Below are 24,132 nucleotides of genomic sequence, written 5' to 3'. Positions count from 1 at the left end.
GGTAGTCTACCCACGGTGGCGTGGATTGACTACTAGTGCTACCAAGTGTGACGGGGTCACACAGCACCTTGCGCTAGAGGAAGTTATCTTCCGAGAGTATACAAACTCTCAGTGAGCGCAGTTCACAGGTCCCCTCTTTATTCTAAAGAGAGCGAAGTGACCTAAATAAGGTAGATGTAAACTGAGTATATGTATAGGTAGGTTAAGTTTGGGTTTAATACAAACTATAAGTCACCTATAGAAATGCAATGTCGTTTGGCCAATGGTTGGCTTTGAACGACCTTGGTACCTTGTACCAAATATCCCGGAGTATGACGTGTCATACACCTGAAGTGTGAGGTGTCACACTTCATGTAACCAGGGTACACTTAGGGCTACGTACCCCGTTACAGAACTTCTCTCACCCCACGGGTTGTAATAGTCTACTTCGGCTCAGTCTCGAAATATCTCGGGACTTGGTCAATGTTGATGACGTTGCAAGACTGTATATTGTGTTGATCGATCAGTTGTTATGCAATTTTGATAAAATCAAAGATAAACTTAGCTTGCATTCTCTGGAAGAGATCTTGCGCTGGTCTGCCTCCTGGAAACAAGGTTGTTACGGTCTTTAAATCGGACCAGCCAGCCCGAGGACGTTTGAAACTCGCGACGATCTTCTTCCGGGGTCGAGCCATCATGGCACGATGGATGTTGAGTGCATGGAGTTATATGTACTTGTCTTTCACACGCCCTAACGGTTTCGTGTTACCACCCAGTCGTAAACCTGTTGCTCTAGTGCGTGGTGCTCTAGTTTTCTGCCTGATCCTGGCATCCTCCGTCGTGAACGGGTAGCGAGTTGGCGGCTCTTCGATGCGTTGACCAGCAAGTCCGTGCGGTCCCTCCAGTTTCTGACCATGGACGGCGTCACCTTGTGCTTCTTAGCAAGCGCGTGAAAGCCAGAACCGTCAACACCGGCCCTGTATTCACTATTTACACTTAGCTTGAACTGCAGACTGTAGCTGGTTCGCTTCTTGGCTGTCATGGTAGATAGAAAATGAAAAATGACTGACTGTTCAGGAGCGGTTTCAGCTCCAATCTCCAGTCAATTGGTTGGTCATGAAGCATTTAAACTGCTACTGGTATGCAATGCACCCTACACCCCAGCTGGGTAGGCGCTCTATTTGACTGGGCGTACTACACGAGGTTCGGCTATTGTACTCATAATTAACTTTTTTATTCGATTTAAAAGCCTAGGCGTCTGAGACGGTATTATTACCAAGATCCCAGTCGAACCCTTCTACTGTCGTTCACTTTAGTGTTAATACTCGAGAATGGCCCTGGCTACAGATGGACTTGTTACTCGCTGTCGACGTGTTTCTCTCTCCTCTGTACTCAGCAGTAGATAAGCTGGAATCCAGTCGTACGTCGTATGCAGAGCTCCTTTCTGCCTTCTCCGTCCTTTTCCAACTAACAATGGATTCAATTCCCCACGTTTTAGCTCCTCCCAATCACGTAGCACTTCCTGGTGTCCAACTGGGATCGCTACGCACACATTATTCAGATTTACTCGAGCATCTCGTGCAATAATCTTCTCGAAGCGACTGAATGGCACGCACTGCACCTTAGTCCCAGTACTAGAGAAATGAAACGATGGTCTTGACTGTAGAGGCAGAGGATCCAATAGCGTGACCCGTCCCCCTCTTCTGCGTTGGTATCGACCTTGAGATTGCAGTGGAGGTCTTACTATCTCTTGACGTGCTAGCATTCGTGTTTCCTTTACTTTTCGGCGCCTTTTCTCCACTTCCGAAGGCTCCAACAACGCTCCACGAGCCTCTCGCAGACGTTCCCGTTGTCTTTGACGCACAAATTTCTTCCGTTCCCACTCTCGAATTCGGCGCACGCGCTTCCGTTCACAATACCCTCGCCACACTCGTTGAATCAGATGCATAGCCACCCGCTGTGCCGCACGACGGATACAGAAAGTGACAGTGGTTGCACTAGTCTCGTGTACACTTTTCAGTTGTTGTCGTTGCGTATCTTGGTACTCTCGAAGGTGCAAAGGTAAGCTTGTGAGTAAACGCAACACTCGCACTTTAGCTTCAATGCCCGCTCGTTGGTTGCTTTTGACGCGTCTCCACCGTCGTTGGATCACTCGTGCGCTGTTCCTCGAGCGCTCACGTCCTCGCATTACTGCAACCTTCCCAGCTGCCTTCTTCATTATTGTATCAGCGGTTTCTTGGGCTACAATTGCTGCACTCTCAGCCCTTCGTCGCTTGTGAGCAATAGCAATTGCTGATCGTCCCAAGCGAGCCAACGCCCGACACATCCGCCGGTAGATCCGTGCTTGTTGCTGTCGTTCTTTGTCTGCACTGCGCCCAAGAGTTCTCTGCATCATTTTCCTGACGCTCTTGTGGCTGATGAGCGCCCAACGCTTCCTCCCCCACTTCTGACCTCCGATCCACGCTCTCAATTTCTCAAGCTTTCCACGGTAAAACCCGAGTGCGAGATGGCGTAGAGACCGTAGAAATACCAGCACAGCGTTGCTAGTGCTACCGACGATCGCAGCGAGCGATTGAATGCCGGCGCGCTGTGTGGCTTTGGCTCGGAGAAACGTCACTGCCCGTTTGGAACGCAGCGCCTGGAGCTTGTCACGCAGTGACGCCTCATGCTTGACCTCCTCCTTGTCATTTCTTGGCCTGAATCGTGCTGGTAGCTGGATGACGCTGTACATCTTTGCTCGAAACACACACACACAAAATAGTCGCATCGGTTAGATGAAACTCCATAAAATTGACATGATAAGTGTGCGGTCTAAACTGGCCACTTGATTATTCTCGTTAGCGCTCGCCAAAGAGGTCGTAGGCTGCGTTGGAGCTGCGGCCAGTGGCTCGAAATCGCAAAACGATCGGTCGTGGTGTTCTGCTCACCAGGGTCTTGAACTGGGCTGTGTTCGCTACACTCACCCCGTTCACTGCGAGGATGCAGTCGCCCGCAGCGATCCGTCCCGACGCTTCAGCCGCACTGGACCGCACACACTCCCGCACAATCACAGATCGTCCACTCTGCTTGGCAACGAGACCCAGCGATGCTTCTGCGAACTCGACCTCGTACTCCTCGCTGTCCTGGCCACTTGGTGCCTCTCCAAAGAGCGAATCCGAGTCTGAAGCAGACGCAGAACTGTCACTCGCTTGCAAGTCGTCCCCAATGATCACCACGTTGGCAGACCACCAGCTCTGCGTTTCTTGCAGGGTGAATGTAGCTGTGTATCCTCGGTTGGCCTTCAGTCGAGCTGTCTTCCGGGTGGCGTACACATTGCAGGCATTCGACTGCACCGTGAAGTACACATCCCCTGACGTCAGTAGCGTCGGGGTGTAGCCATACGCAAACACCACAAGAGCGCGATCTGGTCCCCACGCCGTCGTGCCTCCACTTGACGCCGTTCCAGTATCCAGCACACTCGCCAAATGGCGTCGTCCAAGCGGCAGAACTTTCAGCGACGCTCCATCATTTAGCTGAGTGTTCACCACTAATGAGTGCCGCGAGTTGTTGATCAGAGCGAGTGCGACACAGCCACGCGCTTCCAGCCCCGTGTGGTTGGCGTCCCAGTCGTACACCAAATGTCGAACTTGCCTCAAGAACTCTGCGCTGTTGTGGCATTCTCCTAAAGCCTTGGAATGCTTCCGAACGATTTCTCCATTCGACATGTGCTCGTAGCGGAACGGACTGCCCAATGAACTGTCCCCGTCCGCACTTGACGTCAGCAGACCAGGAGCCATCGCACCGGCGGCTGCAGCTGGGTCTGCTTTGCCTCTCAGCGTCGAGACTAGCGACGTGACGCCGCCTGTCACCATACTCGTCACGAGCGACGTCACTTCAATGGAATCGATGAGATTAAGCGCCTGAGACTTGACAGATTGCTCATAAAACCTCACAATCGCAGCACCCAGAGACTCCTGCGTAGCCAGCGCGTGCGAAAGGCGATATCCCTCTAACGTGACGCACGCGTTCTCGATCTTCAGCTTAAGATTCGACAGCCAGAAGCCTTCGTTACCTGAGTCGCTTTTGTCCCGAGTGAAGCTCACAACGACACGGACAGGAGAGATCTCCCCCGACGCGATGTAGAGCTTCCTCCCCGTCATAGAGGCCATGTCGGTGCCTTCTCCTCCATCCTCAGGCACAAAATACGAAAGTAAGTCTCCTTCTTCCTCCATCTCAACGTCTTCCTCACTGGGGAAAGCCGAGACCAGCGACTTGTGTTGAAAGTGCGCGATCGTCTCCTTGTGCAGTTTATTCAGGCGGTCCACGAAGCTCATAGACGTCGAGACTTTTGCATTCTGTAGCTCCAAATGCACACGCTCGACCCACGTGTACTTGGCGTGTGGTCGCTCCAAATATGTCAATTCCAGGAAATATTTGTCCGTACTGGAGCCAACGCCGTCAGACTGTAGCATCGGTCTCAGCACGACACGGTTCTTACTCTGTGGCAGCAGATCTTCCACCTTAAGACCCATGAGATTCACCTTCGCTGCAGTAGCTTGCGGCGACCAAGACGCCTCCAACCCGATCCGGGTCAACGTCGCCCGTGCTACCGGTTCACTTTCCCCTTCCGATCCAGCAAACAACTGCGACTCGCCTCCGTTTCCTCCTTGTTTCCTGTCTGTGACGGTGAGAATCACTCCAGCCACTTGAGCGTGAAGACTGAATGTCTGCCAGTCCGTCGCACATGTAGCTGTATCCCTTGAGACAGTAGAGCCAGCAGTTGAGAGTCTGGACGACGTAGACGTGGGAGATACAGCGCCTTCGTCACTCACCACCACTACAAAAGTCGCTTGCGAGAGACTCCCTCGCTTCACTTCCACTTCCAACGGCACACCGCGGCCACTGGATCGTGGTGGTACTAGCAAGTCGGACGTGCCCACTCGGTCTACCGCAAATGCTGCACTCCAGTCGTAGCCGTCTTTACAGAGCTCCGATCCATCGTCCTCTGGTAGAACAGAAGTTCGCAGTGGGGATCTAGCTCCCCCTACCCAGTAAAGCGCATACATGTCTCCTGATCCAAGCACGTGATGCGCCACATTCGCGTTACTCGAGTCATCCGGTCGATTTTTCGAGGCTTCAAGCAGTAGCAACGTGTGTGACGAGCGGTTGAGAACCAGATAACGAGGAATGACGCTAACCAGAGTCGTAACTGAGCCGAAATGCCTCGTCGCGTAGTCTGCAGACACGCCCAGTTCATACAACACGCCAGTATTACTCCCAGCCGAGAGGAGAGTGATGCACTCGTCCTGCCAGCTCAGCCTCCGCGGATCTGCTTCAAAGCGCGCCGACCAATTGCAGCCACGAACGCCAATGCGAATCACGGGGATTTTCCCACTGTTATCTCTCGAGTAGGCACTGATCTGTGCATTCCCCACTTGGGCACGAGCTGCACGAGGCGGGATATAGGCTTCGCTGTCTGCGGCAGTGCCGTATACCAACTCTAAGCCCGATCGGTTGATAACCCAGACGTCAGCCAAGACCTCAACGCGTACAGAGCGTGCCGTATGCTCTGTGCCTCCCATAACACGAAGAAGAAGTCGAAAGTGACGTCCGTCATCCACGCGAGAGAGTTGCACCGACAAGACAGCGCCATTTGCGGTGCCTCTTGGAGCGAGTTCAAGCCACTTGGAAGCAGACGTACAGCCCTCTACAAGCAGCTGGAACAGAGGGCGTTGCGCTACGTCCGTCCACCAGATACTTGTCTTCGCTCCTACTGCGATCGTCTCGGGTTTTGACGGACTGTCGCTCGATCCTGAGCCGTACGAGCTGTAGGCGGATCGCACACGATACGTTAAAGGCACGGGAAGTTTGTTGACCAGGACCAAAGGCTCAGCGAATGACACAGCGCGCATCTCCTTGTCACTTGCCATGGAGACGCAGTACACGGCATTCCGACCGTCCCCGTGGTCGTCTAAGCTCTCGCGCGACGTTGAACTGGACGACGCCGCGGCTTCTACCTTCAGTTCTACAGTAGATCGCGTCTGGATGGGGATAGGAGCACTCCACGAATACGTCGCTCCATTCTCCACAGGTCGAACACGCAGCTCTGACGCTAGAGAGAGCAGCACGGGTACAGCCGATTCCTGGCTAGACCGCAAGACTCCAATCTCCACTGGTGTCTGCCATGTCGGGTCGTTGACGAGAAGCGCCACAGGGCGCCCAGACGCCGACCTGTTGACCAGCTTAATAGGCGACGACACGACCAGCAGTATCCGTCCTTCTACCAGTTGAGCCGATAAGCTTAGTGTGAAGCTGGTCCGCTCTCCATGTGTGTCGACCAAAGGGAAGGCTCGAGCTCCTAATTGCTCGAAGATGAGGCCTTCAATAGCCTGGAATCGAGCGCTGTCGCTCTCGTTCTTCAGCTGCAGACAGAGGCGCAGATCGGCCGCTTCTCGATCTCCTGAGGCGTAGCGTCGCGCCACGCCGCGTCCTCGTCCTGGAGCGTGGAGATAGCGGACGTCTGCGAGGTTTCCTGTGGCTACGGCTTGAGGTTCAGTCGTGAACGACCCATTTGTGAGCCAGAAACTCAGTGGAAGCCCAGTCTCATTGCGTATCACACACGGCGCCATCTTACTGCGCTCGGTCTCATCGTCTTCTCTGTCTTCTACGTGTGTTGCAGCAGCAGCACGACGCTTCCAGGCTCCTCCCACAGAGGCCACAACCTCAAGTAGCCCATGGGTTACAGTGAGGTCTAGCGCTTGTGACGCTGTGAGAATGACGTGCAGTTCACTGTCATTTGAGATCGAGCCTTGCACCGACGCATCCAGGCCCCACTCCGTACACATGGGATGCCAGTCTCGTGTGTCTGGGTTATAATACGCCATGAGCACCACCAGGTTCCCTCCACCAGAGATCGTCGACGAACAAGCATCCGAGTCAGCGAAGAACACTCCGTCTTCCAGCTCTTCCAGTTGCGCTGTGTACGTGACGTTCAAGAACAAGTGGCAGCGCTCAATCTGGAGCTGAGCTAGGCCCATATCACAGCCATCGCAGTCGTTTATCAGCGTCAGACTCACAGACGGTAGTTCGCAGGTAAGGTACCGATGAGTCTCCACTTCGGTATCCTCCACAATGTTCTTGGATGACGTGCGTGATCTCGCTAGAGACTGGAAAGCTAAATTTTCACGTCGAGACTCTGCTCGATGCCCTTCATGCTGCTCAACTGCTTGATCAAGAGCCTCCATCGTCTCCATCGCCATACACGCGTCGTCATAGGACACAAACACTTCGATCGCAGTGAAACTCAGCGCCACAATCTGCTGCCGTTGACCAGCATGGGGGAACAGGTCACTCACTTCTACGTGTAAAGAACATGGCTCCAGTAACTGGATCAACGGGGCCACGTCGATGGCATCCCATCGCGAGCTTGAAGATGGAGACGCCACACAACAGCCAGGACGTCTCGCATTCTGCAGCACGATCTCCATGTTCCTCGCGTCTGCAATGATACTGCTCTGGATATCCAGATCCTCGTCTGTCTGCTTCTTCTTCGGATCAGGATGCGGCTTCCACTTAAACTCGAGTGTGAAATCACCAGCAAACGCCACTCGTGGGCTCTCTGGGTCATACGCATCTCGTGGAAGCGCAACGCCCACTTGTGTAGCCGTGGCTCGGACTGTAAGGGTCAGATCTGGCTCCTTGCCGTCCCGTAAGATATCCGAAATACTCTCGCGTCTCGTCAACAAAGACGGAGACGGCGGAACTCGAGCAGGAGACGGCAGAGCGTCATTCTTTGATCCAGTGGAGCTCTTGTCTTTCGTTCCCGAACTCGACGGCAGCGAAAAGAAGCCGACGAGAGTCAGCAGAGGTTCCGGAATGACTGTACCAGAGACCTCAGAGAAGAACAAGTCCAGATCACCCGTTAGAGCGCTGTCATCCCACGTGTAGAGTATCTCGAGTGGCTCTGGAGACTTCAGTAGCTTGCCGCTATCACCGCTGGCTGAAGGTTTGTATCTCCCCACAAGATCCCGAGCACTGAACGCTCCAAGATGGGACTGCCAAGCGTGGATTCTTCTCATACTCGTCGTCGAACACCAGAGAAAACCCTCTAGCGACAACCTCAGCGAACGCGTCAGTGCGTGGAGCCTGGCCGCTCTCAACCAAAGTACGCTGCGCAATCGCATCAGCTGACAAGTCTGTGCTGGCCAAGGCATCGACGTGTCCGTCTTGGAAGAGCAGAATCCGGACTTTCTCCATCACGAATCGCACTTGAAGCGTTGCCTCCTCTGCGTCAGGCTGGAGATACGTGTACGTCACAGTGGGGCGTAGCGACGGCAGCTCTCCGAAGCCAGCACTACTTCGTCTCCTGTTTAGCAGTCTCGAACCGCTGCTCTTCCTGTCCACATCGCCGCTCGTAGTCGGTGTGTTCTGCAGTTCTTCAGCGCCAAAATTCTCCAGAATAAGCGCGACAATACCGAGATAACTGGTGCGGGATATGTGGGCCTCTAGCGGGGGTAGCACCGAGTTGACTGTAATTCTGGGAAGAAACTTCGTTCTGCCGTCCACGTCTTCGTCTATAGAGACCGTAGACGACACGAGATCCTCGATACTAATCTTTAGGTCGGCAGACTGGGGCAGTAGCTCTTCATACGCCGGTCCTTCGTCACTCTTTGCTCTCTTAGGATTCGTAGTAGTGCAGTAAATACGGACTCGTTCAAGAAAGAGGTCCTTACAGTCCACTCGCAACGAAATACCAGCGTCAGACCTGACCACAGCACGAGGCAGCACCTCGTCATGTGCAACTCGCTTGGTTCTTGCTCCTGTCGGCCCTTCGTAGTGTACTGCACTGGATGGAAAGTGCTCAAGTCGTAGAACGTCTGCAGTGACCTTGGCATGAGGGGAATCTTCCAAACGTAACGGGAGAATCAACGTAGGCTTCTCGACACTCAGGTCCAACACCACACTGGCCTCGTCTTCTCTTAGTAACATCTGCGTAGCATTCATCAGCGTCTGGCTCACCAGCGCCCCCAGGACTCCTTCCAGCACAAAGTCCACAAGCTCCAAGATCTGTTGATGGTAGTAAACGCCTCGAATCGGTTGGAACGCCAGTCGTAGAGAGCTCTTGTCACTCGTCATGGGGTCACTGGCAAACTCGAAGCTCAGCAGCACCTCTACGGCTTGTCCGGAGATGCTACGGCGCCGCGCTGCATCCTCGTCCAAGCCCAGCAGCGTCAAGTACAGTGGATGCTTGGATGTACTCAAGTCCGTACCCACAAAGTTCCCCACATGACCAGTAACTTCAAACGCGTCCTGTTCATTATCCACGTCGTAGCTTGTGTAGTTGATGGCAGAGTTTGTCATCTCTAACCGCGCCAGTTGTCGATCCAGTTGGTCCTTGTTGAACGTCAGACTGAACTGAACCAAAGACGCTCGTACCACAACAGCAGGTTGGCCCTGTGCCCGCAAGGTGGACAAGTCAGCGACTCGTTCCTTCTTTTTTGATGCTTGACCTTCATTCTCGGGCGATAATTGCTTTGGAGTTGGAGTTGACGTGGGGTCTACAGACGGGAAGTCGCCTCGAGACTGAATGGCCGACGCGTAGGCTGAAATGATGCGATAGAAGAGCGCCACGGACGACGGATTCCACTGCAAATGCAGCACATTAAATTGCACGTCCGCTTCCAGTTGCGACGCTGTTCTATCACGTCCATTCCTTGTAGATTTCCGAGAAAAACTAACAACGTCAATGGCGATCAAGTGAGGAGCCTCCTCTTCACCTTCGCCCGTGGAAATAAGCTTAAAGAAGCGAGACTCCGAAGAATAGAGCTTGTCTTCCATCACAAGAGCCCCCAAGCGAGCATGGAACGCTTGATGAGTCGAGAACGCCTCCACTGCGAACGAAGTGTGAGAGGCGCGCAGGATAAAGGCGTCCTTAACTGCAGACTCTCGTAGATTCAACTCCACACTCCCGAGCGACAGTTGCATCTCTAGCAGGAACTTCTCCGTCCCTGCAGTCTCGCTACCGGTACTCTTACCACCTGAGCTTCCAGAATCAGTCGCACTCTCCACCCCACTGTCCTGCTCTTGGTCTTCAAAATAAGATAAACGCTCCTCCTTACCTCTAGCAATAGCAGCAGCTTGGTCGAGTATCGACGAGTGAATATGACCCAGAGCTACAAGTTGCTCTTCAGCCAATGACACCACAATCGTTGGGATGTCAGCGTAGATACCCACTTGAGGCAGAGGCTTGGCTGCAGTCTTTGTACGCGACGGGAGTCTGAGACGGGAGGACGAAGCTTGTGTATGCAGCGAAAAGTCCATCGATAATTCCTTCACAATCTTCTTAAAGCCACGAAGTTCCTCGTCCGTCCAGTGTATTAACTGTTCCTGACGCCCAAGAGAGACGTGAATCTGGGTCACCTCTAGTCTCCAATGTAAGCGACGCGGATCGTCTCCTGTTGCCTCCAGTGGCGTGTCTAACGGCGTATCGATAGCCGTCACCTTCTCGTCATTGCGAAGACGTAACTTGCCAAGATCCACAACCACGACAGCACCAGCGGAATCAGCCACGCTCTCCGGCAGAATCAACACAGGGGCGTCCATATCCACCAGCACATCGTACGCTACACGGCCTTGTGCTCTCTCTAGTGAACGGATTAGTTCCGCTTCTTCGGTCTTTTTTTTCGAGGACTTTGCCAGCTTTGAATCCTCTGCAGAGTCGTCCGCAAACATCCAATCGGCCACAGAAGACGTGGCAAACTCCCAGACCTTCTCCAGTTGTTTCTCTGGTAAGAGACTGACGAAGAAAGTGTGCAAGAACATGACAAAGGACGGATCCACCAACACGCGAATAGGCTGCGAGCGCGTACGAACTCTCAGCGTCGCGTCCACGTCCACGTCATCGCTCTGAGCTTGGGTCTGCACCACAGCTCGTCGACTAACGTCGATACTGACACAAGACGCACTCGGATTGTCCTTCATAGAGACCGACGGACTGCAGAACGAGTGGAACCGAGAGTCCTGCGCCAGGCCATTCAAGATGTCGAAATGCTGCACACAGAAGCTCGCGTCCCACTCGTTTTGCGGCTGAACGTTCACAGATAACGAGCCGTGGAGCATTCCAGTGACAAACGGGCTTTCGTGTAAGTTGGACTGGTAGAGAGCCATCGACCCGTCGGTCAACTGGATCTGGATCGACATGAGGTTACAGCCCATTGGAACTTCAGCGCTGGCCCTCTGCACAGCATCATCGTACGCTTCACGCAGATTCTCTCGACCCTCAGCAGACAGAACGTGCTCTTGTGCTTCACTTGACTCAACATCAGCATCAATTTCTCCGCCAAAGAAATACGAGTACCAGGAGCCTCCTCCACTCTGGGCCTTGGCTTGTGCTTTTGCTGTAGCCTTCGCCTCTATCTGTGCGCGTTCCTCTGCGTCTTCTGCAACGTCACGAAGCAGTAGAATGACGTCTATCGGGTAGATTTCTTCGTACTTCTGCTTCAATTTGCCCTCTCGGGTCGAGACATCCAACGGCATTCCATTGCGTAGCTCCGTGCGGTACGTTTCAATGTATAGCTGCTGCTCTAGCAAGGCCTTGTGGACGGAAGACCAGCGCATTTTACGCTGATGAAGACGTCGAGGAGTCTGGCCACCGTTATCACTCTTGTCGTGGGCTGCTTCGCGTCGAAGTTTCGCTCTTCGTTGCTCAAGAACAAGACGAGTGGCATAGTCCCACCACTCACGAGGACGCGCTGCTGGTGAGTGTAGTGGCCGGCCTCTGGCCAAAGTAAAATGAGCCTCAACTGCCCGTCGGCCCAAGAATGCACGCTGTAGAAACAACACATCTTCGTACTGTTCGCGCGTCAAGCTCCCTTGTAGCGCGCCTACTTCTGCTTCGACTGTGTACTTGGCCACGGCCGTGTAGTCGGCGCTCTCGTTCTTCGTGAGCTGCACGGCCAACGAACATGGCCGTAGTATCCACCTTCTCTTCCTGTGGCCAGCTTGTTGGTCACTCAGGGCCTGCACCATTTCCCTCAGGGCCTTTGGGATATTGTCTCTAATTTCTAATCTCGCGTCTTTATCGCTCACATCCAGGCGATCCCAGTACATTCCGAACCGCGTTGCCTCGGCCTTCTTGTACGTGAACGCTTGATGCACCGTGGCCTGGTCCACAAATGCCTCTTTACCTTTTTCATCGGTCGTAAAAAACCGAAATCGCTCGAGCATCAGGCCGCATGCAAAAGGAGCGTCTGGATTGGCCACTGCGTCCTCGTACCTCAAGTGCACATCGTGTAGAGTCACCTGCAGGTTGGCCACGATGCGGGCCGTGAGTCTAGACACGAATGTACCGTCGTCTTCCACATTTTTTTTCTCCTGTTGTTTTTCCTGAGCATGGCCTGGAGCCACGCGTGCAGCAAAGCGGCGGTGTTGACGCAGTAGCTCTCGTCTCTCCAGTTGGTTCTTCTTGGCCTGCAGCAGCTCAGCCGGGCCTGGTCGCGCTGTATTAGGCACCACAAGAGCCGATACGCCCTCCAGAGCGATAGTTACGCTGGCGCTGCCCAGTTGATTCCACGGCACGCGCACTAATACGCGGGCTACGGTGCCGCTGGTTATGGCCACGGGCAATTGCAGATCGGCCAGTGCGTGGGGCTTGAGAACCAGGTCACGCAACTCCAGCTCACCGCTCCATAGACCCACAACCAGTGAGTCGCTACGTAACCCGTCCACATACTTACCTAGCTGAGCCTCGAGAATCTTTCTCAAGAAACAATGACATGGCAATTAGAATGTGAGGATATATAGATCGTAGCTCAAAACTGGAAGATGGAAGGGCGTGTACGCACAGAGGAGATAATAGCCTTGGCCATGACGAGTTACCCGCCGTCTGGCCCGGTCTGAGCGGCCGGGATGAAGTCGAGAAGGCGGCCGCGGAGAAGACGCTTTCCGCCCCTCGCTTACTGGTATGATAATGTTGTGGTGTCGCATTTATTGACCAATCCAAAGATGGCTACACTATCTTCAAAAGAAAATCTTAATTTCGGTGAGCTCACGATATTTGTTTCACATGTACAGTAATACCTTTCAACTCGAATATTTTTCTTTCGCCTTACAGCAATTGATAAGAACGACTACCTATGTCCTTTCGACCATACGTTTCAACTCCTATATTGATTCTGAAGCTTGAGGAGTCGATATTTTGATTGACAAAATCGAGAACACGATACGAAGGTGCTTCTCGAGTACTTGAAGTACACGTACAAGTACTGACCTGCAGGTGTGAGGAGACAGCGAAATTACTACATTGATAAGTGAAGATGTATCCTGTTACAGTACATTTTTCAACCTAGCGACAGCACGACTGCACATTGTTTGAAGGGAGTTATTATAGCACTCAGCGTTTTGATCGGAATGCATCAGCGTTGAGGCAGCATATTGTACGTCGAGGTACATATACTGAATGTCCATCTGTGTAACCGTTTTTGAGTTTGGTTGGTGAGCGATAGCTACACTTGTACTGCAGATTTGGCGTCAGTAGATATCCGACAACCATTAGCACGAAAGATAACAAGTCCGGAAAAGCGTGTGGGGCTACAAAGTGCCGGATAATTTACCAGTGGTGACCACTAATTACCACTAGGCATTACCCTCCAATACCCTTCACAAAGTGTGATTTCATGCACAACACGCTTGGAAACCAAGGGTCATGTAATAAAAGTCAAACGACAAGTTGACCTGCTCCTCAAGATATAGGTTGCGGCTCATAGACACGGGTCACAGCGTCCGGACCAAGACAATGATGGAGCCAACTGGAATCCACGGGGAAGGCTTGCGTGGAGCCAGGACGTTATAACAAGTGTAGGGAGCGCACAGCGTTGGGATGACCCTGCTGTTTTTCGTGAAGAAAAGGTCAATACTGAAAGTTACAGTGTACAACCATTGTGACAACGAGATCCACTGACAGGGTGTTAAGCAAGAGAACGGCTCGTACTACATGTATTAATATCTTGCCATGCATGTATAACTATTAATATGGCTATATGGTACTATGCCTGGTAATTTAAGTATACGTAGTATAAAAGTAGGGCTGTGAAGAGCATGTTGGGGCCATCATGAAGCGCGCCTAATTCCGCTTGTACACGTGCTTCACCTTATGGCACTTCGACTTGACCCCACTATGCTCCCAATCGCCCGTGCACATAAAGGTCTCGATTATCCATTTCGGGCGGCTGTAGCATTTTATATCCAGTAACTGTGAATTATCGGTACACGTTTCTTCTGAAATTACCTTTATTATCCAATCTATCGCTAAAACACTTTGTGATTTCTATCTCTTTTCACACTTTTGGATAGTTTACAGACCACTTTAAAAAGTTCGTGCGAGATTGCATTACGTGCAACTTTCATTCGCCCTTTTGCTCGTTCAGTTGCGGGTCAGTTCGAGCGATAGCCCCCAGCCGACGCTCGCAATGGACGGCAGCAATCACCAGCGCCAACGCCGCTTCCCTCGGCCGCGTCTAGGATCACGAGGGCGTGCACACACGACCAGCAACATGGTGGAGTTGGAGACACTTTCCGCGTTCTCGGCCTTGGAGCGGCGTGCCGTGAGTCTTTCACAGGACGAGGTCCAGGTTTGCGTGCGACTCGCCGAGCTTCTGCTGGCCGACACACTCAAGGCGTATGAAGGCCACTCGGTCATTGGTCATCGTCAGCCACAGGTGGATCTCCAGCAGTGGAAGCTCATTAAGAAGAAAGACCAACTCTGCGTCTTCAAACAAAAGAAGGAGACAGTCAAGGCCGTGACCACGAGCCAGCAGCAACTCGATCAGTGTACGGCCAACGAGACAGACCTACCGCTTCTCATGGTCACCGGTTACGTGGCTGGCCGTGTCAATGACGCCATGTACGGTCTGGTTAGCTCCAACACGCGCTCCATGAAGATTAATAGTGCGTATGCTGACGACGCCCTCGATGACGCAGAAGTGTTGGCCACGATTGAGAGCCCGAGTATAGAGGAACCTTTTCGGTTCCTTGGCCTCAAATGGGCCGTTCGCCGCGACGCCATGGCCAAGCGACGAGACCTGCTTTATCTGGAGGCCACGGGGGTTACCAAGATGGCGAACGGAGACCGAGTGGGCTACCGTGTCATGCACTCAGTGAGCATCAAGGCGCTGACCCTGCTAGCCACTACGAGCATTTCGTCCTCGGTCATTCGTGCTCGTACTTCGTTTGTGCAATTATTCCACCAGCAGCCTTCGTCCGAGGTCTCTGCTGGCCTTACTGGCACGCTGAACGTGTTCGCTAGAGGATACTACGACCCTCAAGGCGGCATGATGCAGTTCGTGGCTGTCAACACTGGAGCAGAACTTTTGCTGCACATGACCTTCTCCGTAGTCGACTGTGCGCACCTTAAGAAGATCGCCTTCGCGGCGCACCAAGCCGGCTGCCGGCGCAGAGCAAGCCAGCTGAACAAAACCGCCTATGGTGATGGAGGCATGATTGGCATCGAAGAACTATGCGATGAAGACACTGATACCATTTTGGGCGATGGAGCCTGGTCAACTAACTGCTCACTGTGTGATCGTCGAGTTGGCCATCTACTCAACCGAAGCGGAACACCCTGCGCTATTTGCGCCAAGATGGTGTGTTCACGCTGCAGTGTCGTCAAGAAGTTGCGCTTTTTACGAAGTGAATACAACAATTTACCTTTGAACAGTGGCGTGGACCTGGGCGGAAGTATGGGCGTACGCGACTTTGACCGACCCGAGGCGTCCCGAGCGTCCACGGAGCGAAGTCGGAGTCGTAGCAGCAGTAGCAGTGGCGCCAGCAACATGAACGCCATTTGCCAGAAGCCAGTCAAGTTCTGTTTGCCGTGTGTTTTGCGTGCCAACCAGCGCAATGCCTCGCAGATCGTGGTGGAGGAGATTCTAGGGCAGACAAGCTTTGGCCTCGTCACTCCTCAAAGCACAATGAACCGCCCAAGCAGCCGATCTCGTCCGTCGTCCATACGTCGGCGGTTGACTCAGACTGGACGTCCGTACAATTCCCGCTCGTCGCAGGCCTCTAACGGCTCGCAGCATTTCTCGCATTACGCGGCATCTCCTTATTATCAGCCGCGTCAGAAGGCCTACAGCACTGCTGCGTACGTTCAACCTGCTCTGCATCGATCGTCCTCTGCTACTCCTCGTGTCATGTTGTACGTTGAAGACCCAGCGACAGTATCGTCCGGGTACAGTGCTGCCTAAAACCGCGGTAGTCGATGCCACCGAACGGTGAGATAATTGTAGTTTATTAGTCGTGCGCGCTTCGGAGCAGAAGCGTTCGTACAAACAATGTATGCTGAGCCAGTGTAGCTTGCCGCAATGCTTTCGTGCTTTCTTTCTACCGCCAGTGTCAAGGTCTTCTAATACTTGGCACCAAACTAACTTAAAATTTGTATCCATTTTAGCGCTGTAGCAAATCGTAGCTAAACATGGCGGTCCCGCTGTCTCGTGTCCTAGTGGCGGCGCTGCTTGCCGGTAGTCTGGGCCGCCGTGGCCTCAAGAAGCAGTCGCTGGATGTGTCAGGCGCGGCCGCTGCCTGCTTTGTGGGCTTCTTCACACTCGCGTCGGGCTACCGCTTCGGTACGTTCGTCGTGTCCCGTATCTTCACGCTATCCATCTAAACCACTTTCTCCAGGTCTGTTGTTGCTCGGTTTCTACTTCTCCGGCAGCAAGCTCACCAAAGTGCGAGCCAGCGTCAAGCAGCAGCTCGACGCCAACTACAAGTCCGGCGGCCAGCGGTCAGCACGTCAAGTACTGGCCTGCAGCCTACTCGCCACTTTCATCGCCGTCTACGCCGTCGTCCGGTTCGGGGATGACGAGGTGGCCCTCGATTTTAATAGCTCCCCGGAGCGCAGCTACCTACTGGCCAGCTTCATCGGACACTACGCATGTTGCGCGGCCGATACGTGGGCGTCCGAGCTTGGCGTTCTCAGCAAAAGTGAACCGAGGCTTATCACTACGATGCGACGGGTACCGCCCGGTACCAACGGCGGCGTGTCCATGCTGGGTCTGACAATGTCGGCCTTGGGTGGGGCCTTCATCGGCGCACTGTACTACGCCGGTAGTCTGCTGTCTGAGACGGCGCAGCTCCAGGTCATCACGCTGGGTGCCGTAACGGGGCTCTTCAGCTCCATACTCGACTCGGTGCTCGGCGCAACAGTGCAGGCCACGTACTTCGACCGCTCGTCGCGTAAAATCTGCGATGAATTTGCGTCGCAAGTTGACGTCGAGCACGTGTGTGGTATCGATCTACTGAGCAACGAGCAGGTGAATGTGGTGTCCGTGCTAGCGACGACAGCGATCAGCGGCGGCGTGGCCACATATCTGTTCCCGTGAGCAATATTGAGGTCTTACTCAGTCTTTAGGAGATGCAGTTGTTTAACGCTTGAAAAACTTGCTCTGCAAGGCTTGCAGCATTAAACACGGGAGAGGGCGGTCAACTCGAAATGGCCACGCCCCAAGTCTCTTATGCGTCCCAAACATGTCTACAGTAGATGCACATGTTTAATACATGTAGCTCTCGGAGCAACTTTCAGGCCTCGAAGTACATGTACGTACATGTAGAGGCTACAACAGGACGAAGTTGCAGTGTGGTCCGGCTCCTGCGAGTGTAGGACCTCGTGTCAACGGGGGAACATCATGCCTTATATGTCGTGAAGAGGGTGCCAAAGCCGGCCAGTCGAACTAAAAAGAATCTCCAGTAGCGTACTCGACAATCACCAAGCAATGCCCGATGCACCAACGCGTACGAAGCTGCCGGCGGTGGCGTTCACCGCTGATGACGCGAGTGAGTACCGCAGCATCGCCGACGAAAGTTTCGTGAGACCTGTTTGAAGAATTCCTGAACGAGAGGATGCAGACACTCGACATGCGGCGGTGGAAGCATGTTTGGACTACAGAGGAGCCATGAGAGTCTATCACCAGCGATCAGGTAGAGGCGACACGAACTTCAACTCGAGCATATCGACATTTTCGACTTCAGTGACAGCCGTGTCTTCTGTATCGTCACGGGATCATGTCGAGATGGTCGACGCACTGTTGATCGCCTGCATCGTCATTCTCGGTGGCCACTAAAACCCTCGTCGTGGTGTGTACGGGCACAGTTCAAGGCACTCTGGACGACGTCATGGACGGCATCTTCGTTCATGACACAACATCACTAAGGAGACGTAGTATATCTACGGCAAAAAACGGCATGTACGACCTGGTCATATTGGGTACTCGAGAGTACTACCGAACACAATTCGTTCGACTTTCTAAGTGTCGCTTGGATCCTCTTTTCAACTTCCGGTCTAGGAGCGATTGTCAAGCAACGAGACTACGTCGTCCTCATGAGAACTGGCTTCGCTATTACGTCGCGTGGTGAACGGATCGGGTACAGCATCGCCCAGTCCGTATCGCACCCGGACCTGCCGGAGCTGAAAAACCTCGATATTGTCCGTGCTAGCATGTCCTTCTGCGTCATCTTCTGGCAGCAAAGCGACCAGATCGTCGAGTCTTTTGCACACACAGTAATCGACCCGGGCGGCACCGTGTTTTCATTTTTCGTACTGCAAGAAGTCGCCCACAGCATCTTACGTATGGGCGCTCCGATGGAATGCGCTCAAGGCAGAAACTGCGATGGCATTTGCACAAGTCGGCGGCCGAGAAACGAGCTGTGGACATTCTCACGACATCCAAATCGTCGTACTCACTTTCGACGGCTACAACTCGGGTGGCAGAGAATGAAGATCCGACTGTGTGTTCGTATTGCCAGAAGGCGATCGGGAAACTCTTCTCAACCCAAGTAAGCCGTGTATAAGTCGCCACCAGGTACATCTAATATTGCTTGTTGTTTAGTCTGATGATACAAGTACTGACCTTTGTATTATAGCACGTGTGCAGGCCTGCAGTGTCAGCAAGAAGCTTGTGATGCGATTAAGCCACACCAAACCGGGGATGACAGCCCACGCTTACGTTTTCTGTATCGGCTGCTTCCTGGCATCTAGGCAACTCTCGACCCAGGGCATACAACGTGAAGAAGTAGTCTACAAGCGCTTGGTTCGTCGATGAGGACGGAAAATTGGTACCCCGTCTGCCATACCTAAAAAAAATCCTGAGATTATCCTGTTTCGCGTGATATGATTGGCTGTTAAAATCAGCAGAAATTGTGAATGCAAAGGTTCAATTTGAGTCGACGGTTTTGAGTCGACTTAGGTTTTTATCGCAGCACTATCAATTTTTAACGATATTCATTGAAAAAGGTAGCCTTTAAATCCTGAGACATTTTCCTACATTCTCATGTATGTGATAAATGTCTAGCGTACTTTGGGGCTTCATTATCCACGTACAGAGGTTTTTCGGACTAATTTCGATGGCACATCGAAAACCCAAAACGTTTGGCCAATCGTATGATATAAACTAATATTCTGTCCAATTAAAAAGCCAAATGTGGACCACGTTAAAATGAGGTTAAATTAAACTGTCGATTCTTAAGTGGACCAGAGAGAGATACCCCCTTGCCCGATAATGAGGACCCGTCAGATCAGTTTTCGAAACACAATCTCCATGCATTTTTTCTGCTTGCCAAGTATCCCAGACAAGTACCAGCTTCTGTGATACATGTAGCCAAGTATAATACCTTCATACATTCGGGGCACTTACATCGTGGTGTTTTTTGTGACATGTACCTCCTCTTGGTGTAACATTTTGTTCAACGAGCTTTTGAACCTCTTCTCCGTGTTCTGTCTTTTTAACAGCATACGCCCACTTGTTGGTGGCGACAACCGCTTTTTTTGCTGCAGAAGTTCGATTTACGTCGAGTACATCTCGAACAATATTTTTGTGGGTCATTTACGGGTCGATTGTAGGTCTAGGTTTGGAGGAGGGGGGGCGGACCTTGCAGGAGATCCTGGGACGTCGTACACAATGTTGAGAGTGTAGATCTCATCGAACCTGAGAAGGTGAGCATCAGCAGAGAAGGTGAGAAAGATGAACACTAAAAAAAAGCTCTCAAAGCAGAGAATGCGTATGACATTGCCAAACAGACTTACTTGTACACTACAACTGTCTTCAATCTTCCAAGTCGAGCACAAGTAAAGCGCCCAACAGGTTATGAGCGCAACGGGTCCGACGACACATCACAGCGACCAAACCCGCGCGATATTCAAGAGACCGCTGAACATGGCTGCAGACCCGCTTGAGCTCTTCGAGGGGACGCACTCTCAGTCAGGCATGCCCGACGGCTCCGGAAGGAAGAGCCGAAACCCCAGCGCAAGCACTGAGCGATTAGACAGAACTGAAGGGCCCATTGAAGATATGATAAAGAAACAGGCCAAGGTCATGGCTGACTAGGGGTCTTCAAAAGCAACTGAAGCATCCCACGAACACGCCATCCTTCGGGCACAAGTACGGAGAGTTGACCGCGTTTACAGATTTTATCAAGGCTCGTGCTCGACGGATGAAAGTAGGATCTCTCAAAACGTCGATGGGAGCACCAACGCAAGCGACGCTAGCACCGGAGATACTGACACTGCAGACAGATGATGCGACGAACATGCAGCAGCGGGTAGATGCACCGATGGCGGAGCAGTACGTGCCGCCACTGAGCTTTAACCTCAAGGTGCCGAAGCCACGTGACCTGAACTGACCGGGCTTTGCGAAGCTCACGAGCAAGGAAGTCTACCCTGGCCTTGATGTGGACTGCAAGACATGGGGACCGAGGTTCCTGTAGCGACTGACGTCAGCCCAGCACGTGAGCGATGGTGACAGGTCGGAGGAGCTCCGAGCCATCGCTTGGAATGGTAAGTCGGATGGAACTGCACTGGTGTATATCGACAAAATGCTTCCACTCTGGACGACGGAGTCTCTTACACTGGGGCACTTAATGAACCAGATGGTAGTACCGTACTTGACGACGATCACTACGTCCAAGGGACCGCAGTTGATTATGGTAGACAAGTTGCGCGAGAGGACGTGGGCGGAGCACTTTCAGTACTTGACGTATGTGGCTGAACGCTCGAGGTGTTTGGATCTGCACGTGTAACAGTGTTTGTGCAAGTCAGCACCCGGCTTCTTGAAAAGTGCCATGCTCACAAGCATAAACTCGCAGCCCATGGAGCACTTGCACCAGGCTACGGAGTTGGTAACCTTCGCGGTCGAGTTCCAGGCAAGTATGGCCAAGTACGAACGATCTCGCGGTCAAGGAAGTCGGGCAACAGAAAACATAGTCGGTTTCATGGTGGGAGCCGAGGTACCCACGGTGAACAAGGACTTGAGTCCGTCTCACGAATTGACGATACTGACAGCCGCAAGTGCTACAACTGCGACGAGATAGGACACATATCGAGCAATTGTCCAGCAAAGAAGAAGGACGGTGTAAAAAAGATAAAGATATCGCTAGCAATCGGGACGGGCACGGGCGCCAACACACACGCGTGGATCTTGCATAGCGGATCCAGCGTGCATCTGGTCAGGGCAACAGAACGGCTGAAGGACGCACTATACAGTGACGACCAATACAGAACAGCAAACGGCGAGAGCATCTGTGGTAAAGTGCTTATTCAGAAATAAGAGAATGGGCCTGACGCGGGGTCACTATCCCGAATCAATGACAATTTCAAGTGATTAGAGAGGATTTGGGTTGGCTGGCACGGATGCAAGTTGCCGGTGGTGGATTAGCCATGGCGAGCAGCACCCCGTATGAAATGACGATGGATCTGGTATAAGCGATGTACGAGAAGGCAAGATCCACCAAGACTTATCTCGGATCCACCCTTACCTGGATCCACTTGGGTGGATATGGGATACGCTATGTACGGGTGGATCGAGTGTGGATCCTATGAAGGAATGGTGGTAGGTGCCCTCTGAAGGTGGATCTAGTAGCCACGACTAATGAGGAGTCAAGATCCACCGCGATGTACCCCGGATCCCATACTTCCGAGTTCGGATCCAAGGAGGGAGGATCCCGCCTGGAGGGACCTGGATCCAGGGTATAGGGATGATGGATGCAGTGGATCTCGAACTTTCGTGGGACAATGGAGATCACAGACGGTTGCGAGATGATGTTGGATGATTGGAGAGCTCAGATCCACGACGAGTGTGCACTTACAGTGAAGTGGATCCAAGCGACCTGGATCCGGATGAGTGTACCCAAAATAGGGTGACCAGGATGATTACGTCATGGATCCGGTGGATCTGAAGATAACACAGCTGGGGTGATGGGTCAAGGGAAGAAGGGACATGCAGCCGAGCCTGGTAAGGGATTTAGCAGATGAAAGACATAGAAGGTAGAAATCCAGGCAGGTATAGGCTTAAATATCAATACAGTCCTCAATTTGCACAGTATCACGCAAGTGCCTTCCCGCCCTCAAGAACCGGAACTATATTGGCCGTACGAGCTCCGAGAAGGTTGGGAATTGCGAATCTAGTGTTGGTAGTGATAACTGGATAATACATTGGCCAGATCCTACAACCTAGTGAGCTTTTCCTTTACTCGTGCAGATCCGACAGGTTAACCGAATTTACTACTTGGTCGGTTACACCCTAGAGGTTCTCAACTCTCAAGATCCCGTCACAGGAGGCGGCAAGTACGACTTAAAGGACAACACAAAGGCAAGGGAACACACCCGCAAGGCAACCCTACGGCCAGATCCACGATCTAGGCCCCGGATCCATAAGCTCGAATATTCGCTTAGGATACGGAACCATCCACGGACGCAGAGTGAAGATTTTCCACTGCTGCTCCACCCCATCCCCACGTCTCGCCAAGACACTCAAGCTTCACCACTTGAACTCTTCGGAAGTTACCGAGAGAGCAGATCCCGCCCTACCGACGGGTACACAAGGTGAGGAAAGTTCAGCAGAACACGGATCATCGGGGGACCCCCTCCGTTAGTCGGTGTCTGGGCGCAGTTGGTAAGTTGGATCTGGCAATCTCGCAGATTTTGCTGATCCCGCTACACCACAATGGTGCGCGTGCCCGGATCTTTTGGTGACTCGGGATTTCACCGTGAGTCCCAAGAAGATGCTCAAGTGAAGATTGAGCCAGGGGAAGAGGCGTCGTCGGAGGTCGGATCGACGAAGACGCTGCTGAATGAAACAAGATCCGCGGATCGATGGAGTTTTGGGAGGAACTCTGTCGACGGAAGAGAGGTGGATCCGGATCCGGATCTAGAAGAGAAACCTCTCTATCCTCCCCAGGTCCCCTCGGGGACCCCTGCGGATCTTGACGCAAGTCAAGATCCGCTAACAAAACAAGGGAAAGTGAAGGCGAAACGGTATGCATTTGCAGATTCACCGGTTAAGCCAACACCGTACCTAAACCCAAGCCCGCTAGTCGAAGAAACAAGAAAGAAGACGAAAACAATTAAGACTACGCGGAAGAAGATGCAAGCTCCAGAGTCGGAAGAAGACCAAGCTGAATCCAGGTCAAGCTGGTCCGACAAGGATCTCGAGTTTGTGTATCGCCACCAAGCTCTACGCGATTTCCTGCATCAAGATCCTGTCATGCAGATCCTGAATCCACGACAGATCGAAGATCCAAGGGAACCGGTGAGAGCACCAACGAAAGCGGCGAACAAGTTGGTGGCAGTCAAAGATCTATTACGTTTGCTTACGGAGTCAGGCATCGTAGCTGGTGTGTTCGACGCAGAGGATATCTTCGAGCTAGACCTGGATCTCATAGTATCCGCGACGCGGGACCTCTTTGCCAGAGTTAAGTCCATCACCGGAGAAAGGTCGCGCACTATGGATCCAGTGTCGTCGCCGAGGATCAGCCAAGCTGCGTCCTCAAACTACGAATCCGCCGCTGAGGATGAGTCAGACACGTCGTCCGAACCACGACGCATGACTTTAGGACCCTCCGGGGCATCCATGCTGGAAGCGCGGGCGAGGATCCGAGGACAGGAAGTCCCTGTGAACGTGAAAGCTCGGGATCCAGTACGCCCTACGCGTGATCTGACACAATCCAGCCAGGATCGAGCCAGATCCGGCAAGAAGCCAGTGGGATTATCGTCAGATCAGGCTCGAGGTAATCGCCTCACGGATCCAGAAACGCGCCAGTGGACCAGACGGCCACAGGCTCTTCCGACACTTCCTCGGGCACCCTGCAGCGGCACTTTGAAGCTGCGATGAATCGCTTCCTTGGCCGAACAGG

General features: G+C 52.8%; 3 protein-coding genes across 3 annotated transcripts; 2 read left to right on the top strand and 1 right to left on the bottom strand.

Moving 5' to 3' along the window:
* Nucleotides 1–422: 422 nt before the first annotated feature.
* On the bottom strand, nt 423–12,824 carry PITG_08230 (vacuolar protein sorting-associated protein, putative; the record flags this gene model as incomplete). Its single annotated transcript, XM_002904340.1, has 11 exons — nt 423–482; nt 749–1,014; nt 1,256–1,279; nt 1,404–1,446; nt 1,724–2,220; nt 2,431–2,710; nt 2,943–8,012; nt 8,227–8,946; nt 8,977–10,046; nt 10,077–12,711; nt 12,801–12,824. 11 exons carry the CDS (start codon nt 12,822–12,824, stop codon nt 423–425), a joined length of 10,689 nt encoding a protein of 3,562 aa, XP_002904386.1.
* Nucleotides 12,825–14,423: 1,599 nt separating this feature from the next.
* On the top strand, nt 14,424–17,460 carry PITG_08229 (uncharacterized protein; the record flags this gene model as incomplete). Its single annotated transcript, XM_002904339.1, has 4 exons — nt 14,424–16,096; nt 16,250–16,277; nt 16,421–16,577; nt 16,633–17,460. The coding sequence occupies 4 exons, from the start codon at nt 14,424–14,426 to the stop codon at nt 17,331–17,333; spliced, it is 2,559 nt and encodes an 852-aa protein (XP_002904385.1).
* Nucleotides 17,461–18,123: 663 nt separating this feature from the next.
* On the top strand, nt 18,124–19,049 carry PITG_08228 (uncharacterized protein; the record flags this gene model as incomplete). The annotated part of the gene is made up of 4 exons (XM_002904338.1): nt 18,124–18,204; nt 18,308–18,632; nt 18,719–18,792; nt 18,882–19,049. The coding sequence occupies 4 exons, from the start codon at nt 18,124–18,126 to the stop codon at nt 19,047–19,049; spliced, it is 648 nt and encodes a 215-aa protein (XP_002904384.1).
* Between the last annotated feature and the right edge of the window lie 5,083 nt (nt 19,050–24,132).

This window comes from Phytophthora infestans, genomic scaffold, assembly GCF_000142945.1.
Source record: "Phytophthora infestans T30-4 supercont1.12 genomic scaffold, whole genome shotgun sequence".
In the NCBI taxonomy this organism is placed as follows: domain Eukaryota; phylum Oomycota; class Peronosporomycetes; order Peronosporales; family Peronosporaceae; genus Phytophthora; species Phytophthora infestans.
The sequence above is the reverse complement of the archived record's forward strand: the minus strand, read 5'-3'. Positions and strand labels throughout refer to the sequence as shown.